The sequence below is a fragment of the Staurois parvus genome, unplaced genomic scaffold (genome assembly GCF_062004578.1).
Source record: "Staurois parvus isolate SC_StPar_1 unplaced genomic scaffold, SC_StPar_1.0 ptg000675l, whole genome shotgun sequence".
Lineage (NCBI taxonomy): Eukaryota > Metazoa > Chordata > Amphibia > Anura > Ranidae > Staurois > Staurois parvus.
In genome coordinates this window covers 283470-303126 of record NW_028318471.1, presented here as the reverse complement: position 1 = coordinate 303126, position 19657 = coordinate 283470, and the positions used below count along the sequence as shown (strand labels likewise).

The following is a 19657-nucleotide window of genomic DNA, read 5'->3' as shown; positions in this document are numbered from 1 at the left end:
GGCACCTCCATACATCTCAACTCACAGTGCGTTTGCAGGTGCGGGAACTGCAGGGTAATCGCATGGTTAAAAGCACCATGCGATTTCTCCTCGACTGCATTTTTTTAAAAAAGTGCATGCATATTTTTTCTGTGTGAAACGGGGGCACAGCAGACCATTCAAAAGAATAGGCTGCCATGCCCGTGCAAACGTGGACCGCACAAGTGTAAACCTAGGCTTAAAGTATAACTAAACACAAAACTTTTTTTGTTTCAGATAGTGGAGATAGATTAGGATACCTGTCAGGTTTTTATTGCTACCTCTGCCCCTGTTAATGAGATTCATCCTATTGGTCCTGTTTACCATTATCGAGTAAGTGATAAGACAAAGTGAGCTGTCTTGTTATAGCAGCTGTAGCACTAGAGGTCACCATATAAACCTCAATAAAACTGTATAGATAAAAGTACAGCGCTAGTAAAATAACTAATAAAATGATATAATACGACAATAAAGGTTCATAAATAATCAGTATTAATGAATGATCCCCACTGTAGCAGAATTCAAATGCTTGTGCTTGGAAATAACGGTAAGATTGCGCACTCACCATATCCCATGTGCTTCTGGTGAGTGCGTAATTTTACCGTTACTTCCAAGCACAAGCATTTGAATTCTGCTACAGCGGGGATTATTCATTAATACTGATTATTTATGAACTTTTATTGTCGTATTATATCATTTTATTAGTTATTTTACTAGCGCTGCACTTTTATCTATACATGTTTACCATTATCACTGAAAGCAAAAATGAAAGAAAATCCCACATTTTGGGTTGTCCCCAGAACAGTAATAGAAGGGAAATCTTCCAATGGGGACACTTGACAGACACCAAGAGATTCCCTTAACCTCCTTATCGGCATTCCCGAGTGTAGCTCGGGGTAACATTTCAGTACCAAGAGCGGTAACCCCGAGCTACACTCGGGCTTACCATGCGGCGTTGCTCAGGGGATCCCTGCAGCACTTACCTTGTCCTTCGCTCCCGCGATGTGTCCCCTGCAGTGTCCCCGGCCATCTCCTCCGGCCGATGCCGGCATCCGGCTTCTGTGTTCCGGTCCCTGTGACATTGGGACGTACGGACGCCGGAACTTTGAAATTTTTAAAAAATGTCATTTTTGCTGTCATTGCTGTTTCAATGCATTTCACATATATTTTGTCCCTACTGCTTTGTCCGGCGCCCTGCCTGCATTTTGACTGTTCTTTCTGCCTGGAAACTTAGAAATGTCCATGGCGTCCAAAAAGCGTCCCTTTATGTCAAAAGCGGTTTTAGAACAGCGATAGTAAATCAGAACCAATTGCAGAATTGAGTGATAATGATTCGTGGGGGAAATTCGTCATCAGACACTGAAAACGATTTTGCGACTTTGCTCAGCGATGTGCGAATTTGCCTCTGTATTTCAAATTTCAGTGTTTTCGGTTTGATTATATTATTGAATTAAATGTATTATTATTATTATTATATTATTATTTTTTATGATTATTTATTAAATTATAATTTATGATTTCGTGTTTCAAGTTTTATCATACCCGGAATGTTTACTAGACTCTTGTTCGGACAGATTTCAGTGAGTTATTCCTAAAAATTACAGCTTACAATAAAAAACTACATATTTCCATGCAAAAAAATGGTACCGCTTTCAGCACAAAAAATCGGAAAGAATCATACCGCCGAGGAGGTTAATTTTCAGAGATTTCCTCTCACTTCCTGTTTGGGCTATGGAACAGAAAGTGAAGTGAAATCTGCCCAATGGGACATCAGTGGAAATCAAAAACTGACATGGGTTATAACCCTCCCTTACTATATCCAAAATCCGAAATGAAAACAAAAAGCTTAATTGCAAAGTTATTTATAGATAAAAAGTGTTTTTTTTTCTAATTTTGCACATTATGTGAAAAAAATGGTTTAAATAATAATGGTAAAAAATTTTGAAAAATAAAAAAGCAGAAATGTAATAGCTAAGGGTAGAGGAGAAGTAGGGGTTAGTGGAGTTAACTAATGGTTAATAAGGGTTCAATTAAAGTAGAACTTTAGGCAATTTTTTTTTTTCATTTTGGATAGAGTAAACCAGGGTTATAATCCCTGTCAGATTTTTTTTCACCATCTGTGTCCCATTGTGGAGATTTCCCTTCACTGCCTGTCCCATAGCCAAACAGGAGTGGAAATCCCAGCAAATTATGGGAATTTCTTGAGGATACCCAGGTCACCAGAACTAGTATCCTCATTGGACAATTTCCCCTCTATTACTTTTTTGGGGACAACCCAAAATTTGGGATTTTCTTACTTTTACTTGCCATAATAATAGTAAACAGGAGAAATAGAGAGGAGGAATCTCCTTAACAGAGGCACAGATAGCAATAAAAACTGACAGGGGTTCTAATCCATCTCCACTGTATACAAACTAAAAAAAAAAGTTTTGCCTTTAGTTATACATTAAGTACACTTTTCTAAAATGTATTTTAAAATGCATTTAATCTGCAAATATCAATGAGCAAATACAATGTAACAATGGTTACTCTGTATTTACTATTTCTTTTATATGTAGATCACATTTGTGACCTTTATCCCAAATTTTCTGATATCATATGCAAAATAAAGGTCGCAAATGTGATCTACATATAAATGAAATAGTAAATAAAGTGTAACCATTGTTACATTGTATTTGCTCATTGATATTTGCAGATTATCGGGTATTTGAACATGTGATACATAACAAGTCCCGGCTGTCATGCCGGTTATAGTGGCAGTGGGAAGGACCAGGGCATAGAAACTGCGATATGCCTCAAAAACCGTGTTAGGGCACATCTAAACCAAACGTCTTCCAGTGCTGAAAGTAGAACCAAACTAAATCACATATGTCTTATACAGGGGCAGACTGACAACTCATGGGGCCCCCGGGCAATAGGGGATCATGGGGCCCCTGTGTCCTTGCCCAAACTCAAAAAAGCCTATGAAAAAAGGTACCAGGGGCATCTCATGGGGCCCCCTATTGACCCCGGCCCTCGGGCAGTGCCCGAGTTTCCAAATAGTCCGCCCCTGGTCTTATATAATCTTTAATAAACTCATTACATCAATGTGATCTCAAAAGTAATTTTTCAAGCTTTTGAATTGATTGAATCAACACATATTGATTTTGCCATGAAGAACCTTGTTCAGTCAATTCCGGTTAGGGGTGACAATGCCCTGTACCGATCGCTGATTCACTCCACTGTCACTTGCATTTTTGCTGGAGACTACAAATGGCTGTGCTGATGTATGGGCAGGACAGTGGCTAAATGGTTAACATTTCTGCCTGGCAGTACTCGGGTCGCTGGTTCAAATCCCAACCACAGCACCACCTGCCTGGAGTTTGCATGTTCTCCCTGTGCTTGTGTGGGTTTCCTCTGGGTACTCCAGTTTTCTCCCACACTCCAAAGAAATGCTGGTAGGTAATTGGCTCCTGTCTAAATTAACCCTAGTATGTGTATGTATGAATGTGAGTTAGGGACCTTAGATTGTACGCTCCTTGAGGGTTAGGGATTGATACAATATATATGTAAAGTGCTGCGTAAATTGACAGCGCTATATAAGTACCTGTAATAAAAATAAATGCTTAGTATGCATGCATGTACCAGATGCAGTCTCTGTTTGGTTTTGGATAGAGTGAGGAGGGATTATAACCCCTGTAATTTTTGCTGTCTGTGCCCCCCATTAGGGAGATTTGTCCTCTCTATTTGTCCTATTTACCATTGTCATCGAAAGTGAAAGTAAACGAAACCCCACATTTTGGGTTGTCCCCGGAAAAATAATAGCGGGGACATTTCCCAAATGAAACACTAGTTCTGGAGAGCTGGGTGGCCCCAAGAATTCCCTTAATTTGCAGGGATTTTCTCTCACTTCCTGTTTGGCTATGGGACATGAAGTGAAGGTAAATCTCCTTAATGGAACACGAATGACAAAAAATAAATTGACAGGGGTTATAACCCTCCCTTACTCTATCCAAAATGAAAAGACGTTTTGCCTATAGTTCTGCTTTAAGCCTGGATGGGGGATTCCATTGACTTTGCTAGTTCAGCCTGCCAGGCTCAAAGAAGGAAATCGAGCTGTGTGTGGCCGGCCTTAGGGATGTATCTCACCAGTGATTCCTCCATCAGAGACTCCTCATCAGGATGTCTGAAGTACAGCTCCACTTTACCTAACGGACATCACTCCCTTGCCATTGTGACTTCCATGGGTTTTGGCAACGGAAAGGAGCCGCAGGGGGAGCAAAACGAAGATAACAAGCAAGCAAGAATTTCACAAGAAGGTCAACAATGTCCTTCCCCATTAGTCTTCCGTGACAGGGCACTTTCATGTATCTCTAATGGTGCACATTCATTATTTGTTTCCTTTGCAGGGACCGCCTGACCCACAATGACATTATTGGAACCACTTACTTGAACATGTCCAAGATCTCAGCTCCTGGGGGGGAACTGGAAGGTAAGTACTCAGCTATCTTTCTACCTTTGCTCTTCCTTCTGGGCTGCTATGAGGCTGTTCTGGTGTTCTTTGTTGGAATGATGGTGGTATAGCTTGTTGTCTCCACTGGTGTCATGGCTTGGTGTTTCCACTGGTTTCATGGCTTGGTGTTTCCACTGATGTCATGGCTTGGTGTTTCCACTGGTGTCATGGCTTGGTGTTTCCACTGGTGTCATGGCTTGGTGTCTCCACTGGTGTCATGGCTTGGTGTCTCCACTGGTGTCATGGCTTGGTGTCTCCACTGGTGTCATAGATACTACTCGGCTCACCTTGTCTAAACAGACCCCCACCCTACCCAATGCATTAACCACACAGTATACTTACAGTGTAACCAGTTTATTGCTTGAGGGTTATCTGTAGTTAACAATTAAAGTGTATTTAACCCCCACAAAAAATGTAATATATACCTCTCCTTTTCAGTGGTGGCTACATCAGTTTTATTTTTCAGACTTTTTTACTTAATTTATATCTGGTAATCCAGCAACTAACACACTCCCTAGGGTGACAAAGCTCACTTCTCCACGGAACCTGTGGAGGAGCAATGTTGTCACCCGAGGTGGATCATCTGGCTTGGACTACGAACAGCTTTTCCTCTGTATTACATGGAGGAGAGGGAAATATGTAGTTTGCAGAAGACAAATTGAAAGACGGTAACTTTGTGTTTTCAGTTCAGCTCATGGGAAGTGCAAATAAAACGTCATTTACAGCAGAATCAACAGGTATTTTCTGTACCGGCTAAAAATGATCTTTGTCTGAAAAATAAAAAACAAATACAGCCACCACATATTAGACTGGTAAGCATCAATACATATTTTTGTGGTTCTTGACTTGAGTATAGATATGCTTTAAGAAGAAAATTCCTAGACAGTAAATTAGCATAATACTGCTAATAATGAACATTTTATACAGCTTTTTTTTTTTAACAAATTCCTAGTGTCAGGTGGCCAGGGACAAATATGGGACACGTCATTGTTCACCTCTTTTTAAAACTGCTACCTGACTGGCTGCTCTGCTGATCCATTCTAATATTTTTGGTGTAATTGATGCAGTACAGGCTTGAATATCTGGAAAGGCGATGCAAAGTCAGTCCTCCCTGTCTGCATAATATTTCTGGGTCACTGGCTTGACTTATGGAAGCCACAGGGTCAGAATGATAGCCAAGCAACAAGCATTTTCAGGAGAGCTCAGCAATGGCAGCATCTAAGGTGCATTTGTTTTCATGATAGTTTACCTTTTGAGCTGGCCACACACTTTTCTTTTCTTTTCTTTTGATCTCGGTAAAGCTCTGTGTCAGTTGGCACCCTAAAATTACTAAATGGCTTCTGAATTCTGCAAGAATGTGTTTAAAGCTGCTATTATCCTTATTGCTTCAGTCCATCCAAAACCAATTTTTCATTGTTTGCTAGAGAGTACAACCCCCTAGAGCAGTGGTTCTCAACCTTCCTAATGCCGTGACCCTTTAATATAGTCCCTCATGTTGTGGTGACCCCCAACCATAAAATTATTTACCCAGTAATTATAATTCATGAGTGTCGTTTTACCTCCAATACTGCTGCTTTCAACACAGTAGCTGCATTTAACAGAGTAGCTGCTTTCAACACAGCAGCTGCTTTCTACACAGTAGCTGCTCTTTACACATCGGAAATATGTGTTTTCTGATGGTCTTAGGGGACCCCTGTGAAAGGGTCGTTCATCCCCCAAAAGGGTCGCGACCCACAGGTTGAGAACCACTGCCCTAGAGGATAACCTGCATCATATAGCTCAGGGGTGCTCAGCTTTTTAAAGACCGAGGGCCACTTTGGTAACCTGTTGTGGGCCTCGATGAAATGAAATGAAATGGTTCAGAATTTTTTATATTTTATTTTGAATAGCATAATGAACATTTTCGTCCTGCAGCCACTGAATGCTGGAGAGAGGGAAGAGAAGCTGACTTTCAGCAGTTGCAGGAGGAAAATGGAGAGGATTGGTTTTTGTGTGTGCCATCCCTGACGCCCCTTCTGTCCAAGTGTAAAACAGAATATGACAGGGAGGCCACATGGGCCCCCTGGAGAATAGGACAGGACCGCCATTACAACACCTGATGCTACATCAGTGATTGGAAGGTATGGTAAAAACATGTTTCAACTATGAGGTTTTACTGTCCCCAAAACCAAAAAAGGCTGCTCTCACACTGATGTGCTGCGGTTTACCCACACTGCAGGTGCAGTACAGTGCACCTGCAGCTTTCCTGTAGGCTAGCTGCACTTTGCCATAGACTTCAGTTTGAGGTTGAGGGCCAAATCAGAGGCCTCCGAGAGCCAGATGTGGCCCATGGGCCACAGGTTGAGCACCCCTGATCTAGCCCTTTACTCACCAGCCTGATTGTCTTTGGTCTGCCTTTTTCATTTATCAAATTTCAGTTCTTTCAATCATGGAGGCTCAGCATCACGTGGACATTACCTAGGATGGTTTGCAGGGCTGCTGTTAGAAACCACAGAGCCCCATAAAGCCAACCTGACAGGGCCCCCCCCCCCCCTCAAGAAAAACACAGTTTACTATGCTTCAGTTATGAATGAACACAGTGAGGGATCGATACCAATCAGGGGCAGACTGACCATTTGGAAACTCGGGCACTGCCCGAGGGCCCGGGGTCAGTAGGGGGCCCCATGAGATGCCCCTGATACCTTTTTCATAGGCTTTTTTGAGTTTGGGCAAGGACACAGGGGCCCCATGATCCCCTATTGCCCGGGGGCCCCATGAGTTGTCAGTCTGCCCCTGATACCAATCACTCATTGTGTTCATTCAGGAAAGTAAGGGGTTGGTAAATGTGACATATTTACCTGACCCTTTCCTACTCTCCATCCTCAAGGATCCTATTGCGTGCTTGCAGCTGCTGGTGGGAAGGAGTGGAGGGAAGACAGCAGTATTGTGGGGGTGGGGGCACACAGGGGGGCCTGGGCAGCAGGGGGAAATTTATGGTGCACAGGGAGGGTGATGGGTGCAGTGGGGGGGGGGGGGCAATTATTGGAACTGATCCCCTGAGAAACCGACTTTCAGCTGCTGCAGATGAAGCCATACAGAGAATCGATTCCAGCAATTGACCCCCACCATGCTGATCACCCTCCCTGCCCACATCCAATTCACCCAGCTGCCTGGGCCCCTCTGCTGGCCTGGACCCCCCACTGGAGGACTGGTGGTACCCCCTTATCTACGGCCCTGGAGGTTTGCATACAAATACTGCCTGACTAGGAACGCCCACTCCTCCCAACTGACATCCACCCATCAAGGCATTTTTATATTCGCATAACTCCTCCCAAGAGCCCGCACGCTGCTTATACAGAGAAGTACTGAGACAGGGTGCTATAATCTTTTTGGGAAGTTATATACAACACCCTGCTGGCCCCTCCCACCAGCCTGCCTGCATTGCATATAAAAGCAAAATGATGACATCACTAGGTGTAAAGTAAGGTATGTCATGAAAATGGAAATATTTTATTTTTAAATGTTATTACCATATTGATCAGGAGAGGAGAAAGGAACAGTTTAAACGACAGCTTCAAGTATCTCAATTCAAAGTACAAATACCTGGAAAAGAAGCAAGTGAATATTCACCCTTCATCCCTGGTTCACACTGATGTGGTGCGGAATTTGCAGCATTTCAGTACGAATTCCGCACCAAATCAGAATCGCACCCCGTTCATGCGAACTGCTGCAGTTGTGTATGTTAAGCAGGGGCGGACTGACAACTCATGGGGCCCCCGGGCAATAGGGGATCATGGGGCCCCTGTGTCCTCGCCCACACTCAAATCACACCCAAAAAAGCCTATGAAAGGTACCAGGGGCATCTTATGGGGCCCCTTACTGCCCCTGGGCCCTCGGGCAGTGCCCCAGTTTCAGAATGGTCAGTCCGCCCCTGATGTTAAGTTAACAACACCCTGAAAGCAGTCCGCTAAACGTGGTGTGATGTGTAGAATCGGATCGCATAGCTGTGAATACCCGTGCAATCCGATTCTAGTGCGGACCTAAAAAAGGGTCCTTTGTGTGTGGTGCGACTAGAGCCATACAGAATGTATGGCTCAAATCGCACCACACACAAATCGCATGTGATTTGCACAGAAATGCGGTACAGTTCCTGTGTGAATCACGTGATATACGGCACCGCATATATGTGAACCCAGGTTCATGCTGTCTGTGTGGCCAGAATGCTGCTTTGAGTGTAAGAAATCCCCCACTGAAGTCAGAAGGGAAATTGACTCTTCCGGGGGTGTCAGTCTCCTGACTCCCATGCATTGTTCAGTGGTTCCCCATTACAGCACTCACTAGTGATGTGGAGCTCAGAGGCAGAAAACACTGAACACTGCTGGGGACCCAGGAGATTGACACTCCTGGAAGTGTCAGCTTCCCTGCAGACCCGCAGGACCAGGCAGCAGAAAAGCAAGTATTCCCTCCATATATCTTGATAACTGAAGACAGGGCGGTGTGTCATTTCATGCATCCTTTGCTGCATATTGGTTCCTCCAGCTCTGCATGAGCTCTTTGAAGTGGTTTTTATATAGTGGTGTTTCTGCAGCATCCTTTGCATGATCTTGGCTTTTTTCGGTCTAACAAAGCCACTCACCTGCTTTGTGCTATATCACCTGAACCACTGATGATCAACACAACACATTCTCAGAACTGCAACACATTTGGACTATTCCCGGTATTGCACACTCTGCATGCACCACAGCTTAGTGACCACACCAAAGACTTTGGGGACCTATAGAACTGGGGGCTCCGTCTGTCCAAAATATAATACAGTATATAGATTAATCAACTTCAATCCAAAGCTGCCCCCCAGCAGTACTTCTTCTCCGTCACATGATGCAGTCCCTCTTGGCAACATTTTGGCAGACAAAATGTTGACGTTTGTAAATACGTTCAGGCGCATCAAGAGCTTGGGCTGTAATTCATTTAATTGGCCAGAATAATAATTTATTCTGTCCATTGAAACTAATTGATGCTGTGTTTAAATGTGTTTCACTTGTCAAATGTCTTTGTTCTGCCAAAATGCTGCTGTTGCAGTGGATTCTGCCTCTAAACTCCTCTAAATGCCTATGTGTGCATGGATACATAGGCTAGCATGCAGGAGCGTTTAGAGGCAGAAAAAATAAACACTAGACGCCTCTAACAGCAGAATAAAAAACATGCACTGTGCATGAGGTCTTAGGGGTTGATTGACTAAAGGCAAATATTTATTTATTTATTTCAGGTACTTATATAGCTCTGTCAATTTACACAGCACTTTATATATATATTGTACATTCCCATCAGTCCCTAACCCTCAAGGGGCGTACAGTCTAAGGTCCCTAACTCACATTCATACATACACATACTAGGGACAATTTAGACAGGAACCAATTAACCTACCAGCATGTCTTTGGAGTGTGGGAGGAAACCCACACAGGCACAGGGAGAACATGCAAACTCCAGGCAGGTGGTGCTGTGGTTGGGATTTGAACCAACAACCCTAGTGCTGCCAGGCGGAAGTGCTAATCATTTAGCCAATGTGCACTTTTGCAAGTACAGTTGCTCCAGAAGTTAGTAAATGAGACAAAGCTCCACTTTACAAAGAAAACCCAATCACATGCAAGGCAAATTAAAAATACAGCATTTTTGCTTGCACATGATTGGACGGTCACGTGTAAGGGTAGCACAGTAGCTAAATGGTTAGAACTTCTGCCTAGCAGTACTAACGTCATTGGTTCAATTCCCAACTACTGCACCACCTCCCTGGAGTTTGCATGTTCTCCCTGTGCCTGCGTGGGTTTCCTCCCACACTCCAAAGACATGCTGGTAGGTGAATTGGATCCTGTCTAAATTGTCCCTAGTATGTGTTAGTATGAATGTGAGTTAGGGACCTTAGATTGTACACCCCTTGAGGGTTAGGGACTGATGTGAATGTACAATATATATGTAAAGTGCTGCATAAATTGATGGTACTATAGAAGTACCTGAAATAAATACATAAAAATAAAATGATGAAAGTCAGCAGAAATCTTTCACTTACTAAGCTCTATATCAACTGTACTTGCAAATGCACAGTCCCTTTGCCTGTAGTAAATGAACCCCTGTGTGCTCCATGAGCATGGCTCCCTGTACTCACAGAGGTTGATCTACTAAAGGCAATAGACTGTGCACTTTGCATTTGCAGTTGCTACAGAGCTTAGTAAATGGGATGAAGCTTCACTTTGCAAAGCGTACCCAATCATGCGCAAGGAAAAAAAACTGCATTTTTGCTTGCACATGATTGGATGATGGAAGTCAGCAGAGCTTCTCCTCATTTAATAAGCTGCGGGCGACTGAACTTGCAGAGCACATTTGCCTTCAGTAAATCAACCCTACAATGTATTGATGCACAGAAAGACACCTTTCAGGTTCAACCACTGCCAGGAGACTAAATTTGTAAATATTTGATTTTATCTTTTCATGTGACAACACTGAAGAAATGACACTTTGCTACAATGTGAAGTAGTCAGTGTACAGCTTGTATAACATGTAAATTTGCTGTCCCCTCAAAATAACTCAATACACCGCCATTAATGTCTAAACCGCTGGCAACAAAAGTGAGTCCACCCCTAAGTGACAAGGTCCAAATTGGGCCCAATTAGCCATTATCCCTCCCAGGTTTCATGTGACTTGTTAGTGTTACAAGGTCTCAGGTGTGAATCGGGAGCGGTTTGTTAAATTTGGTGTTATCGCTCTCACTCTCTCATACTGGTCACTGGAAGTTCAACATGGCACCTCATGGCAAATAACTCTCTGAGGATCTAAAAAAAAAGAATTGTTGCTCTACATAAAGATGGCCTAGGCTATAAGAAGATTGCCAAGACCCTGAAACTGAGCTGCAGCACGGTGGCCAAGACCATATAGTGGTTTAACAGGACAGGTTCCACTCAGAACAGGCCTTGCCATGGTCCACCAAAGAAGTTGAGTGCACATGCTCAGCATCATATCCCGAGGTTGTCTTTGGGAAATAGACATATGAGTGCTGCCAGCATTGCTGAAGAGGTTGAAGGGGTGGGGGGTCAGCCTGTCAGTGCTCAGACCATACGCCGCACACTGCATCAAATTGGTCTGCATGGCTGTCATCCCAGAAGGAAGCCTCTTCTAAAGATGATGCACAAGAAATTCCGCAAACAGTTTGCTGAAGACAAGCAGACTAAGGACATGGATTACTGGAACCATGTCCTGTGGTCTGATGACACCAAGATAAACTGATTTGGTTCAGATGGTGTCAAGCGTGTGTGACGGCAACCAGGTGAGGAGTACAAAGACAAGTGTGTCTTGCCTACAGTCAAGCATGGTGGTGGGAGTGTCATGGTCTGGGGCTGCATGAGTGCTGACGGCACTGGAGAGCTACAGTTCATTGAGGGAACCATGAATGCCAACATGTACTGTGACATACTGAAGCAGAGCATGATCCCCTACCTTCGGAGACTGGGCTGAAGGGCAGTATTCCAACATAATGACCCCAAACACACCTCCAAGATGACCACTGCCTTGCTAAAGAAGCTGAGGGTAAAGGTGATGGACTGGCCAAGCATGTCTCCAGACCTAAACCCTAATGAGCATCTGTGGGGCGTCCTCAAATGGAAGGTGGAGGAGCGCAAGGTCTCTAACATCCAGCATCTCCGTGATGCCATCATGGAGGAGTGGAAGAGGTGGCAACCTGTGAAGCTCTGGTGAACGCCATGCACAAGAGTGTTAAGGCAGTGCTGGAAAATAATGGTGGCCAAACAAAATATTGACACTTTGGGCCCAATTTGGACATTTTCACTTAGGGGTGTACTCACTTTTGTTGCCAGCGGTTTAGACATTAATGTGTGTGTTGAGTTATTTTGAGGGGACAGCAAATTTCCATGTTATACAAGCTGTACACTCACTACGTCACATTGTAGCAAAGTGTCATTTCTTCAGTGTTGTCACATGAAAGGATAGAATAATGTTTACAAAAATGTGAGGGGTGGACTCACTTCTGATACTGTAACAATAAATTAAAAACATAACATAATGCTGGTGAGAGATTCAAGATAGGATGGCGTCCTCTGAGGGAAGAGCCTGAAGCCCAGATCTGGCTTTGAACAACAACCCCCCACCCAGTTATAGTCACCTTCCCTTCACTCACTTGCTACTTTGTTCCTCTGTCACAGCCAAGAGTTCAAACCCAGTATGCCTTGAAGGGCAAAGATAATGACTTCCCCCCTACCCCACACCCATGAAGGTAGGAGGTAACATAAATCACCAAATATTTCCCAAGGGCTCCAGTGGATTGTGAAGGGAGTGCAAGAAAGGATATTATTGATGGGGGAGTGGAAGATTGCTCTTTCAAGGGAACTGGAACTTTGCTCACCTTGCTAACATGTCCAGAAGAAACCTGAACTAGAAAATTCTGGAGTAACTCTTGCAGCCAGGCTCGTAGTGAGAGTAGATGCTCTGCAAACTGAGGACAGGCATGGGGAGGCATAAGGTGAGATTACAGAGAGAGCTCAGGGTTTGTACCATCGCCAGTGATGTTTAGAAAGATATTTAAAGGGTTACTCCATGTCAGGTTTTTACGTCCTGTATCCATGTGAAAGAGGTCACATCCATTCCATCCAATTGGAAAAGTCATATTTTTGTCATAGGACTCCCACTACTCCTGCCTATAGCATTAACTGATCATGATGGAAGTGGGTTTTTTTTCTATTTTTTTAAATGACAGGCTTGTGACATCACACCTTGGATGTCATCCATGACAGTTTCCCACAATGCCCAGTTTCTCAGGAATGTGTTGTGAGCTGCAATGGTTCATGATATCTCCTTGCACTCCTGCATGTGATATAACCTGTCCTCAGCCAGTCCATCCTTCCATCCTCATTATGTCATTACTGTCAGCTAACCAACAATTGTCTCTTTATGCTCCAGATGAGGCTCCGGGCTCAGCGACTGCAGTACTTAACAGTACGTCCCATGTAATGTTGTGTGGATATTGCACAGTTTGGTCCACGGTGTGCCATTCTGATACAGGATGATTTAAAGAAGCACTCTAATAAACTCTCTCTGTATCTGAACTGGCCGCACAATGAAGGAAAAAAAACAAGGGGTCCTTAAAGTGGTCTAATCTAATTTGCTATTTTTTTGTGGAAAGTACAATTCTGCCATTTTTACCCAATTATGAAGCGGCTCTGGGCAATCTCTGCTTATTTTTATTATCGTTTGACTGAGGTTAAAATTATACTTGAAAAATACATTTAGGCAGTTTCTGAAGACTGTCCATCCATCTATTGGCTTGTCAAGATTTTGTGATCATGTTTTAGTAGGGGTTTTGGTCTATAAGATTGTATTAAAAATTATACCGGCTGTCCACATAACAATAAAAAAGAAAAAAAAACACTAAACAGAGAAGGTAAGTCTTGGCAAAGGGGGGTTCTGTGAAATTTAGAATCCACAGTATCCCTCTTATACATCTAATATCTGCTGCGTTTTCAGCTGGCAAGTATGGAGGTATATTCTGGCATGTGAAAAAGTAAATACACCTCATGGGATTTGATGACTTTTTTCACATATACTGTATGAATGAGCAAACATTAGATCTTCATTCAAACATCGCCTACATATAACGGTGATTAGCTTGAATAAAAACCACCAGAAAAATATACCTCTTCAATCATTTATTTAGCAACAATATCAATAAATCCATGGATGGTAAAAAGTAAGTACACCCTTGGTCTCAGAATCCGATATTGTCCTCTCTAGCAGGAATGACTTCTTGGATACTTGCTCACCAGTGTCCGATGTTCATTAGATTACATTTTTAACCACTTTTTCATGCAAAATTCCTTTAGTTGCAAAATGTTTGTGGGTTTCCTTACATGAACTGCCCATTTCAAAAGGGGGTTGACTAGGGCTGTCCATCACCCTCTAATTCTTTTTTTCTTTGGCCATTTGTTGATGGATTTGCCAGTGGGCTTTGAATGATTACTGTGTTGAAATACTTATTTCTGGTTTAACTTCAACATTTAGACAGACGACCTCACATTTTCATTAAGCACACTTTAATATTATGCAGAATGTATAGATGACTGTGGGTTGTTCAGGCCATGAAGCAGCAACCCTAAACCATAACATTTCCACTTCCTTGCTTTACAGTTATGAGTCTCTTCTACTGAAATGTTGCTTTCGGTTTGCCCCAAACATGTCTACTGTTTCAGAAGGCCCAGTCTTTGCATATATGCTCAGTGGCAAACTATAACCTTGCTGTAAGGTTCTTTTTGGTCAGGAAAGGCTTTTTGTAATGCTCTTCTCATGCAGGTTGAGTTGGCGTAGTCTCTTTCTGATTGTAGACACAGTGGGGTTTATTTACTAAAGCTGGAAGGTCCAAAATCAGACTCCCTTCTGCCTAGAAACCAATCAGCTTCCAGGTTTCATTGCCAAAGCTTCATTGAACAAGCTGAGGTTAGAAGCTGATTGGTTTCTATGCAGAAGGACTCTCCAGCTTTAGTAAATAAACCCCAGTATATCCACTTTGACTCCAACTGTTGCAAGAATTACCTGAACACCCCTCTTCGCCATTACATTTTGGGCTTCTTCTGTCATCCAATGGGCTCCTGGGCTGAATTTTTGAGTTGGCCAGTTCTGGACAAGTTAGCAGTCATTTGAAATTTGCACCATTTGTAGATGATATACCTTACAGTAGAATGATTCCTTTCAGATCATTCGGTGAGCTTTTTAAATCCCCTGCTACATCTAGCACTTTCCTTTTGAGGGCCTTAGAGTCTATTGATCTTGGTATGATGACAATACAAATATCAACAGCAATGAGAACACCAAGCCCTAGGTATCTAAGGTTTAAATACGTTTTTAGGGTTGTACCAGTAACAGTATTGGTATTGATGCCGATACTAAGCATTTGCATGAGTCCTTGTACTGGTGCAAATGCTCTGATACCTAAAACCGATACCTTTTTCGTGTGGTGTGGTGTGTTTTCAGCCCATATAAAATGAATGGGCATATCACCCTGCAAAGAATCGCATGTGATTTGAACAAGAATGCTGTGTGATTCCTGTCCGAATCACATGTGGCTTCCTGCATTGCTCCTGTGTGGACCCAGGCTTGTCGTAGTGACTTTTACCTGGGTTCACAGAGGAGCGGTGCAGAAAACCACATGTGATTTGGACAGGAATCGCACTGCATTCCTGTTCAAATCACATGTGATTCTTTGCAGTGCGATCTGAGCCCATTCATTTTGTATGGGCTTAGATTATTATTATACAGTGTTTATATAGCACCAAAAAGTTTGCTCAGCGCTGTACAATATAGTGGGGGATAGTACATGAGACAATACAGTAACAAGACCATATACGAGGGGTTCGAGGGCCCTGCTCTTTCGAGCTTACAATCTAGGATTGCACCGAATCGCATGAAAAATAGGTATCGGTAATTGGTATCAGCGAGTACCTAATAAAACGTATGAGTACTCATTCTTAAAAAAAACTGGTAAACTGGTAGCGGTGCATCTCTAAAGGTTTTACCTGCATACTGCTGAAGGCTGGGCTTTCACTATAGTGGGTTTGGTAATGCGTGTAAATCACATGTTCCCACACCCACAGCCAAAGTGCACTGCTGTTTAGCAGTCAAATCTTAATGGCGCCCCCATGCACTTGAAAACGTGGCACATATTCAGGTGCTTGAAACTGCATGATGCCAAAGCATCAAATAAGGGTCAGGGACTTTTTCCCTTCGTTTCCTGCAGGTACAGCAGCCCATTCACATGAATGGGCTTCTAAGTCTGCACAAATGCAAGCCACACCACCTGCAATAGTGTGAACCTGAACTAAGGAGGGTCTGCCTGATCATGGATTTGAAATGATGGGAAATGTAGGGGTTTACTTACTTTTTCTATATTACAGATCTGCATTTCATTCATTTAGCTCATAAAAATGAATATACCATGTCAGTTATAAATTTTATTTGTTCAAGCAGATCACCTTTTTCGGTAAGCACTATTTTAAAACGGAGTTCCACTCACACTGCAAAAAAATAAAAGTCAGCAGCTACAAAAACTGTAGCTGCTGACCTTTAAAAAACAGCCACCCACCTGTCCTTCGATCCCGCGGTGTCCTCCCCGCAGCCCATTTCTCCGGCCTTGTGGTGTTCCTGGCACTGGTATCTTCAGTGTGGTGGGCACCCGGCTGTGACAGCTTGCGGCTTCATAGCTGGGTGCTCATTGCGCATGTGCAAATAGCTCTGCGCTTTCTAAATGGCCCCGTAGTCTTCTAGGACCTGTCACGTGTCCCAGAAGTCTATGAGCGGGGGGGGACGACAACTTGTGCTTCCGATCGCCTAGGCAATCCCAGCGAAAGTGGGAGCGGGTACCTGTCAATTTCGGGTACCCCCTCCATAAAGGTGCCAGTCCTTAATGGGGAGTGGGGGACCAGTCTTTAAACCTAAGTTTAGTTAAAGATTTTTTTTCTTTAAGTGTAGCCACCCTGTCCTAAACAGGGAATACTATCTGAATGTAGTCTTGCTGGGTGGTAGTCAGCCCAGACTGATTTATAGGCTGTTTATTTGGTTTTTCCCTGAACTCAGTGGAGCTGTGGTTTCTGTCTGCTACCAGTAGGTGTCACTGGTACCTCTGGCAATAGTGTGGTAAGATACAGTAATACTGAGTTATAAATATTTCTCTAGCCAACCAGTAGGAGGTTTATTGCCACTAGTGCATGCTGGGGGGAGTATAAATATTTGGGGTGGACCTTTTGAGCTCTTCTTCCTTGGCTGCAGCCTGGAGAGAGTGCATGATGAGCTATCAGGGAGGCCTTTCTCATTGCAAATGCCTGGAAGCAAAAGAAGCCTGCCTGTATAGTCTAATCCTGCTGCTAGAGGCCCTTGGCTCAGGAAGCTCTGCAGAGGACAGAGGAGGAAGAAGTGATGCTCCCTATGGAGGGGAAATTGTGGAAAGGCTGGAAAACATTTGGAGGATCACTGTGGAGGCTGTTGCTATAGGAAACTACTGCTTCTTCTATAAAAGGTACAGGTTGCTGGTTTCACCTTCGGGTTCATTCACACGTGCAGTGGCTGGTGTCCGATGAGGTCTGGTGGGATCATTGCACTATAAAATAGATGATGACCTTGTGCTCGGTTTCCTGCAATAACCCCTACTTTAGGAGACTGCTGTTACCCCAAATATCTGAATACAAGATATCAACTACAAACTGTGCAAAGATGGGGAAATGTCTGAGAGGGGGTGCCGTGCGACTTTTCAGTGATGGAAACTACAGCCCTGGCCAAAAGTTTAGAGATTGACACAAATATTAATGTTCACAAAGTCTGCTGCTTCATTGTTTTGAGATCTTTTTGTCTGATGTTACTATGGTATACTGAAGTATAATTATAAGCATTTCATAAGTGTCAAAGGCTTTTTACTGCCAATTACCTTAAGTTTATGCAAAGAGTCAATATTTGTAGTGTTGACCCTTCTCTTTCAAGTCCTCTGCAATTCGCCCTGGCATGCTGTCAATCAACTTGTCTGGATCCTGTCAACGGCAGAAGTTCTAGAAGATCTGGCATTCCAGTACCCTGGCCACAGAAGCGCACGTTGGCAAAGATCCATGCGCATTGGCACACGGACGCAAGCCGAAACACGCATGATTTCCTGTTACCAACCCGGCCTGCTCTTGGACCTGTCTTCTTTGTCTGACTCCTGACTTGACCCCGGCTTGACTTCCCGGATATTCTCTCCCGCTTCTCTGTGTATGACCCTGGCTATCCTATTGACTACGTCTGCTCTAACTTCCACCTGGCACTTGACCTTCGCTTTGAACTGACTACTCTGTGGTCCTCTGTTTCTCTGAAAGCTTGCATACCGCCCTTAGGCGCCACCTATCTGCAGACTCCATTCCAGTGCATCAGCTGTGCTCCTGGGTGTACCTCCGACCAGCACTTCTACAGGCGACCTGTGCTACTTTGGGCCCGACTCCTGCTGTCCCATATCCAGGGGAGTCTGGAACTCAGCCGTAAGAGAAGCCCTCTCTCCATTGGCCTCCATCACCAGGTATATGATACAACTTCTGGGCTACATCCTGACTGATGGCAGCCCATTCTTTCATAATCAGTGCTTGGAGTTTGTCACAATTTGGGTTTTTTTTTTTGTTCACCCACCTCTTGAGGATTGACCACACGTTCTTAATAGGATTAAGGTCTGGGCCGGGGAGTTTCCTGGCCATGGACCCAAAATTTTGATTATTGTTCCCCAAGCCACTTAGTTATCACCTTTACCTTATGGCAAGGTGCTTCATCATGCTGGAAAAGGCATTGTTCGTCACCAAACTGTTCTTGGATGGTTGTGATAAGTTGCTCTCAGAGGGAGTTTTTGTACCATTCTATATTAATGGTTGTGTTCTTGGGCGAAATTGTGAGTGAAATTGGCAATCCCACATGTGGATGGTCTCTGGATACTTAACTGTTGGCATGACACAGGACTGATGGTAGCTCTCATCTTTTCTTCTCCGGACAAGGTTTTTTCCAGATACCCCAAACAATTGGAAAGGGGATTCATCATAGAAAATGACTTTCCCCCAGTCCTCAGCAGTCCAATCCCTGTACCTTTTGCAGAATATCACTGTCCCTGATGTTTTTCCTGCCCTTTGCAGCCCTTCTTGACACCACACCATCCTCCAAAAGTCTTCTCCTCACTGCGCATGCAGATGCACTCACACCTGCCTGCTGCTATTCCTGAGCAAGCTCTGCACTGGTGGTGCCCCAATCCCGCAGCTGAATCAAGTTTAGGAGACAGTCCTTGTGCTTGCTGGACTTTCTTGGGAGCTCTGAAGCCTTCTTCACAACAATTGAACCTCTTTCCTTCAAGTTTTTGATCATCCGATAAATGGCTGATTTAGGTGCAATCTTAGTAGCAGCAATATTGTTACCTGTGAATCCCTTTTTGTGCAAAGCAATGATGACTGCACGTGTTTCCTTGCAGGTAAATTAATATTTGTGTCATTCCCAAAACTGTTGGTCAGGGCTGTATAATATAGTTTTATAAATGGAGGAGGAGGAAGGACTCTTTAACAAGTATCCAGGGGCGGACTGACAACACATGGGGCCCCCGGGCAATAGGGGATCATGGGGCCCCTG

At 43.7% G+C, this 19657-nt stretch overlaps 1 protein-coding gene across 6 annotated transcripts in view; it reads left to right on the top strand.

Annotated features, from left to right (window-relative positions):
- DYSF (dysferlin) overlaps nt 1–19657 on the top strand; it is a 396353-nt gene that overhangs the window by 191909 nt on the left and 184787 nt on the right. For 4 of the 6 annotated variants that reach the window (XM_089652225.1, XM_089652229.1, XM_089652224.1 and 1 more), the window contains exons 16-17: nt 4407–4489; nt 13451–13486. In XM_089652225.1, the coding sequence (XP_089508351.1) occupies nt 4407–4489; nt 13451–13486 (119 nt within the window). The remainder of the gene's footprint in view (nt 1–4406; nt 4490–13450; nt 13487–19657) is intronic. The other 2 variants (XM_089652230.1, XM_089652226.1) reach the window with 1 other exon arrangement.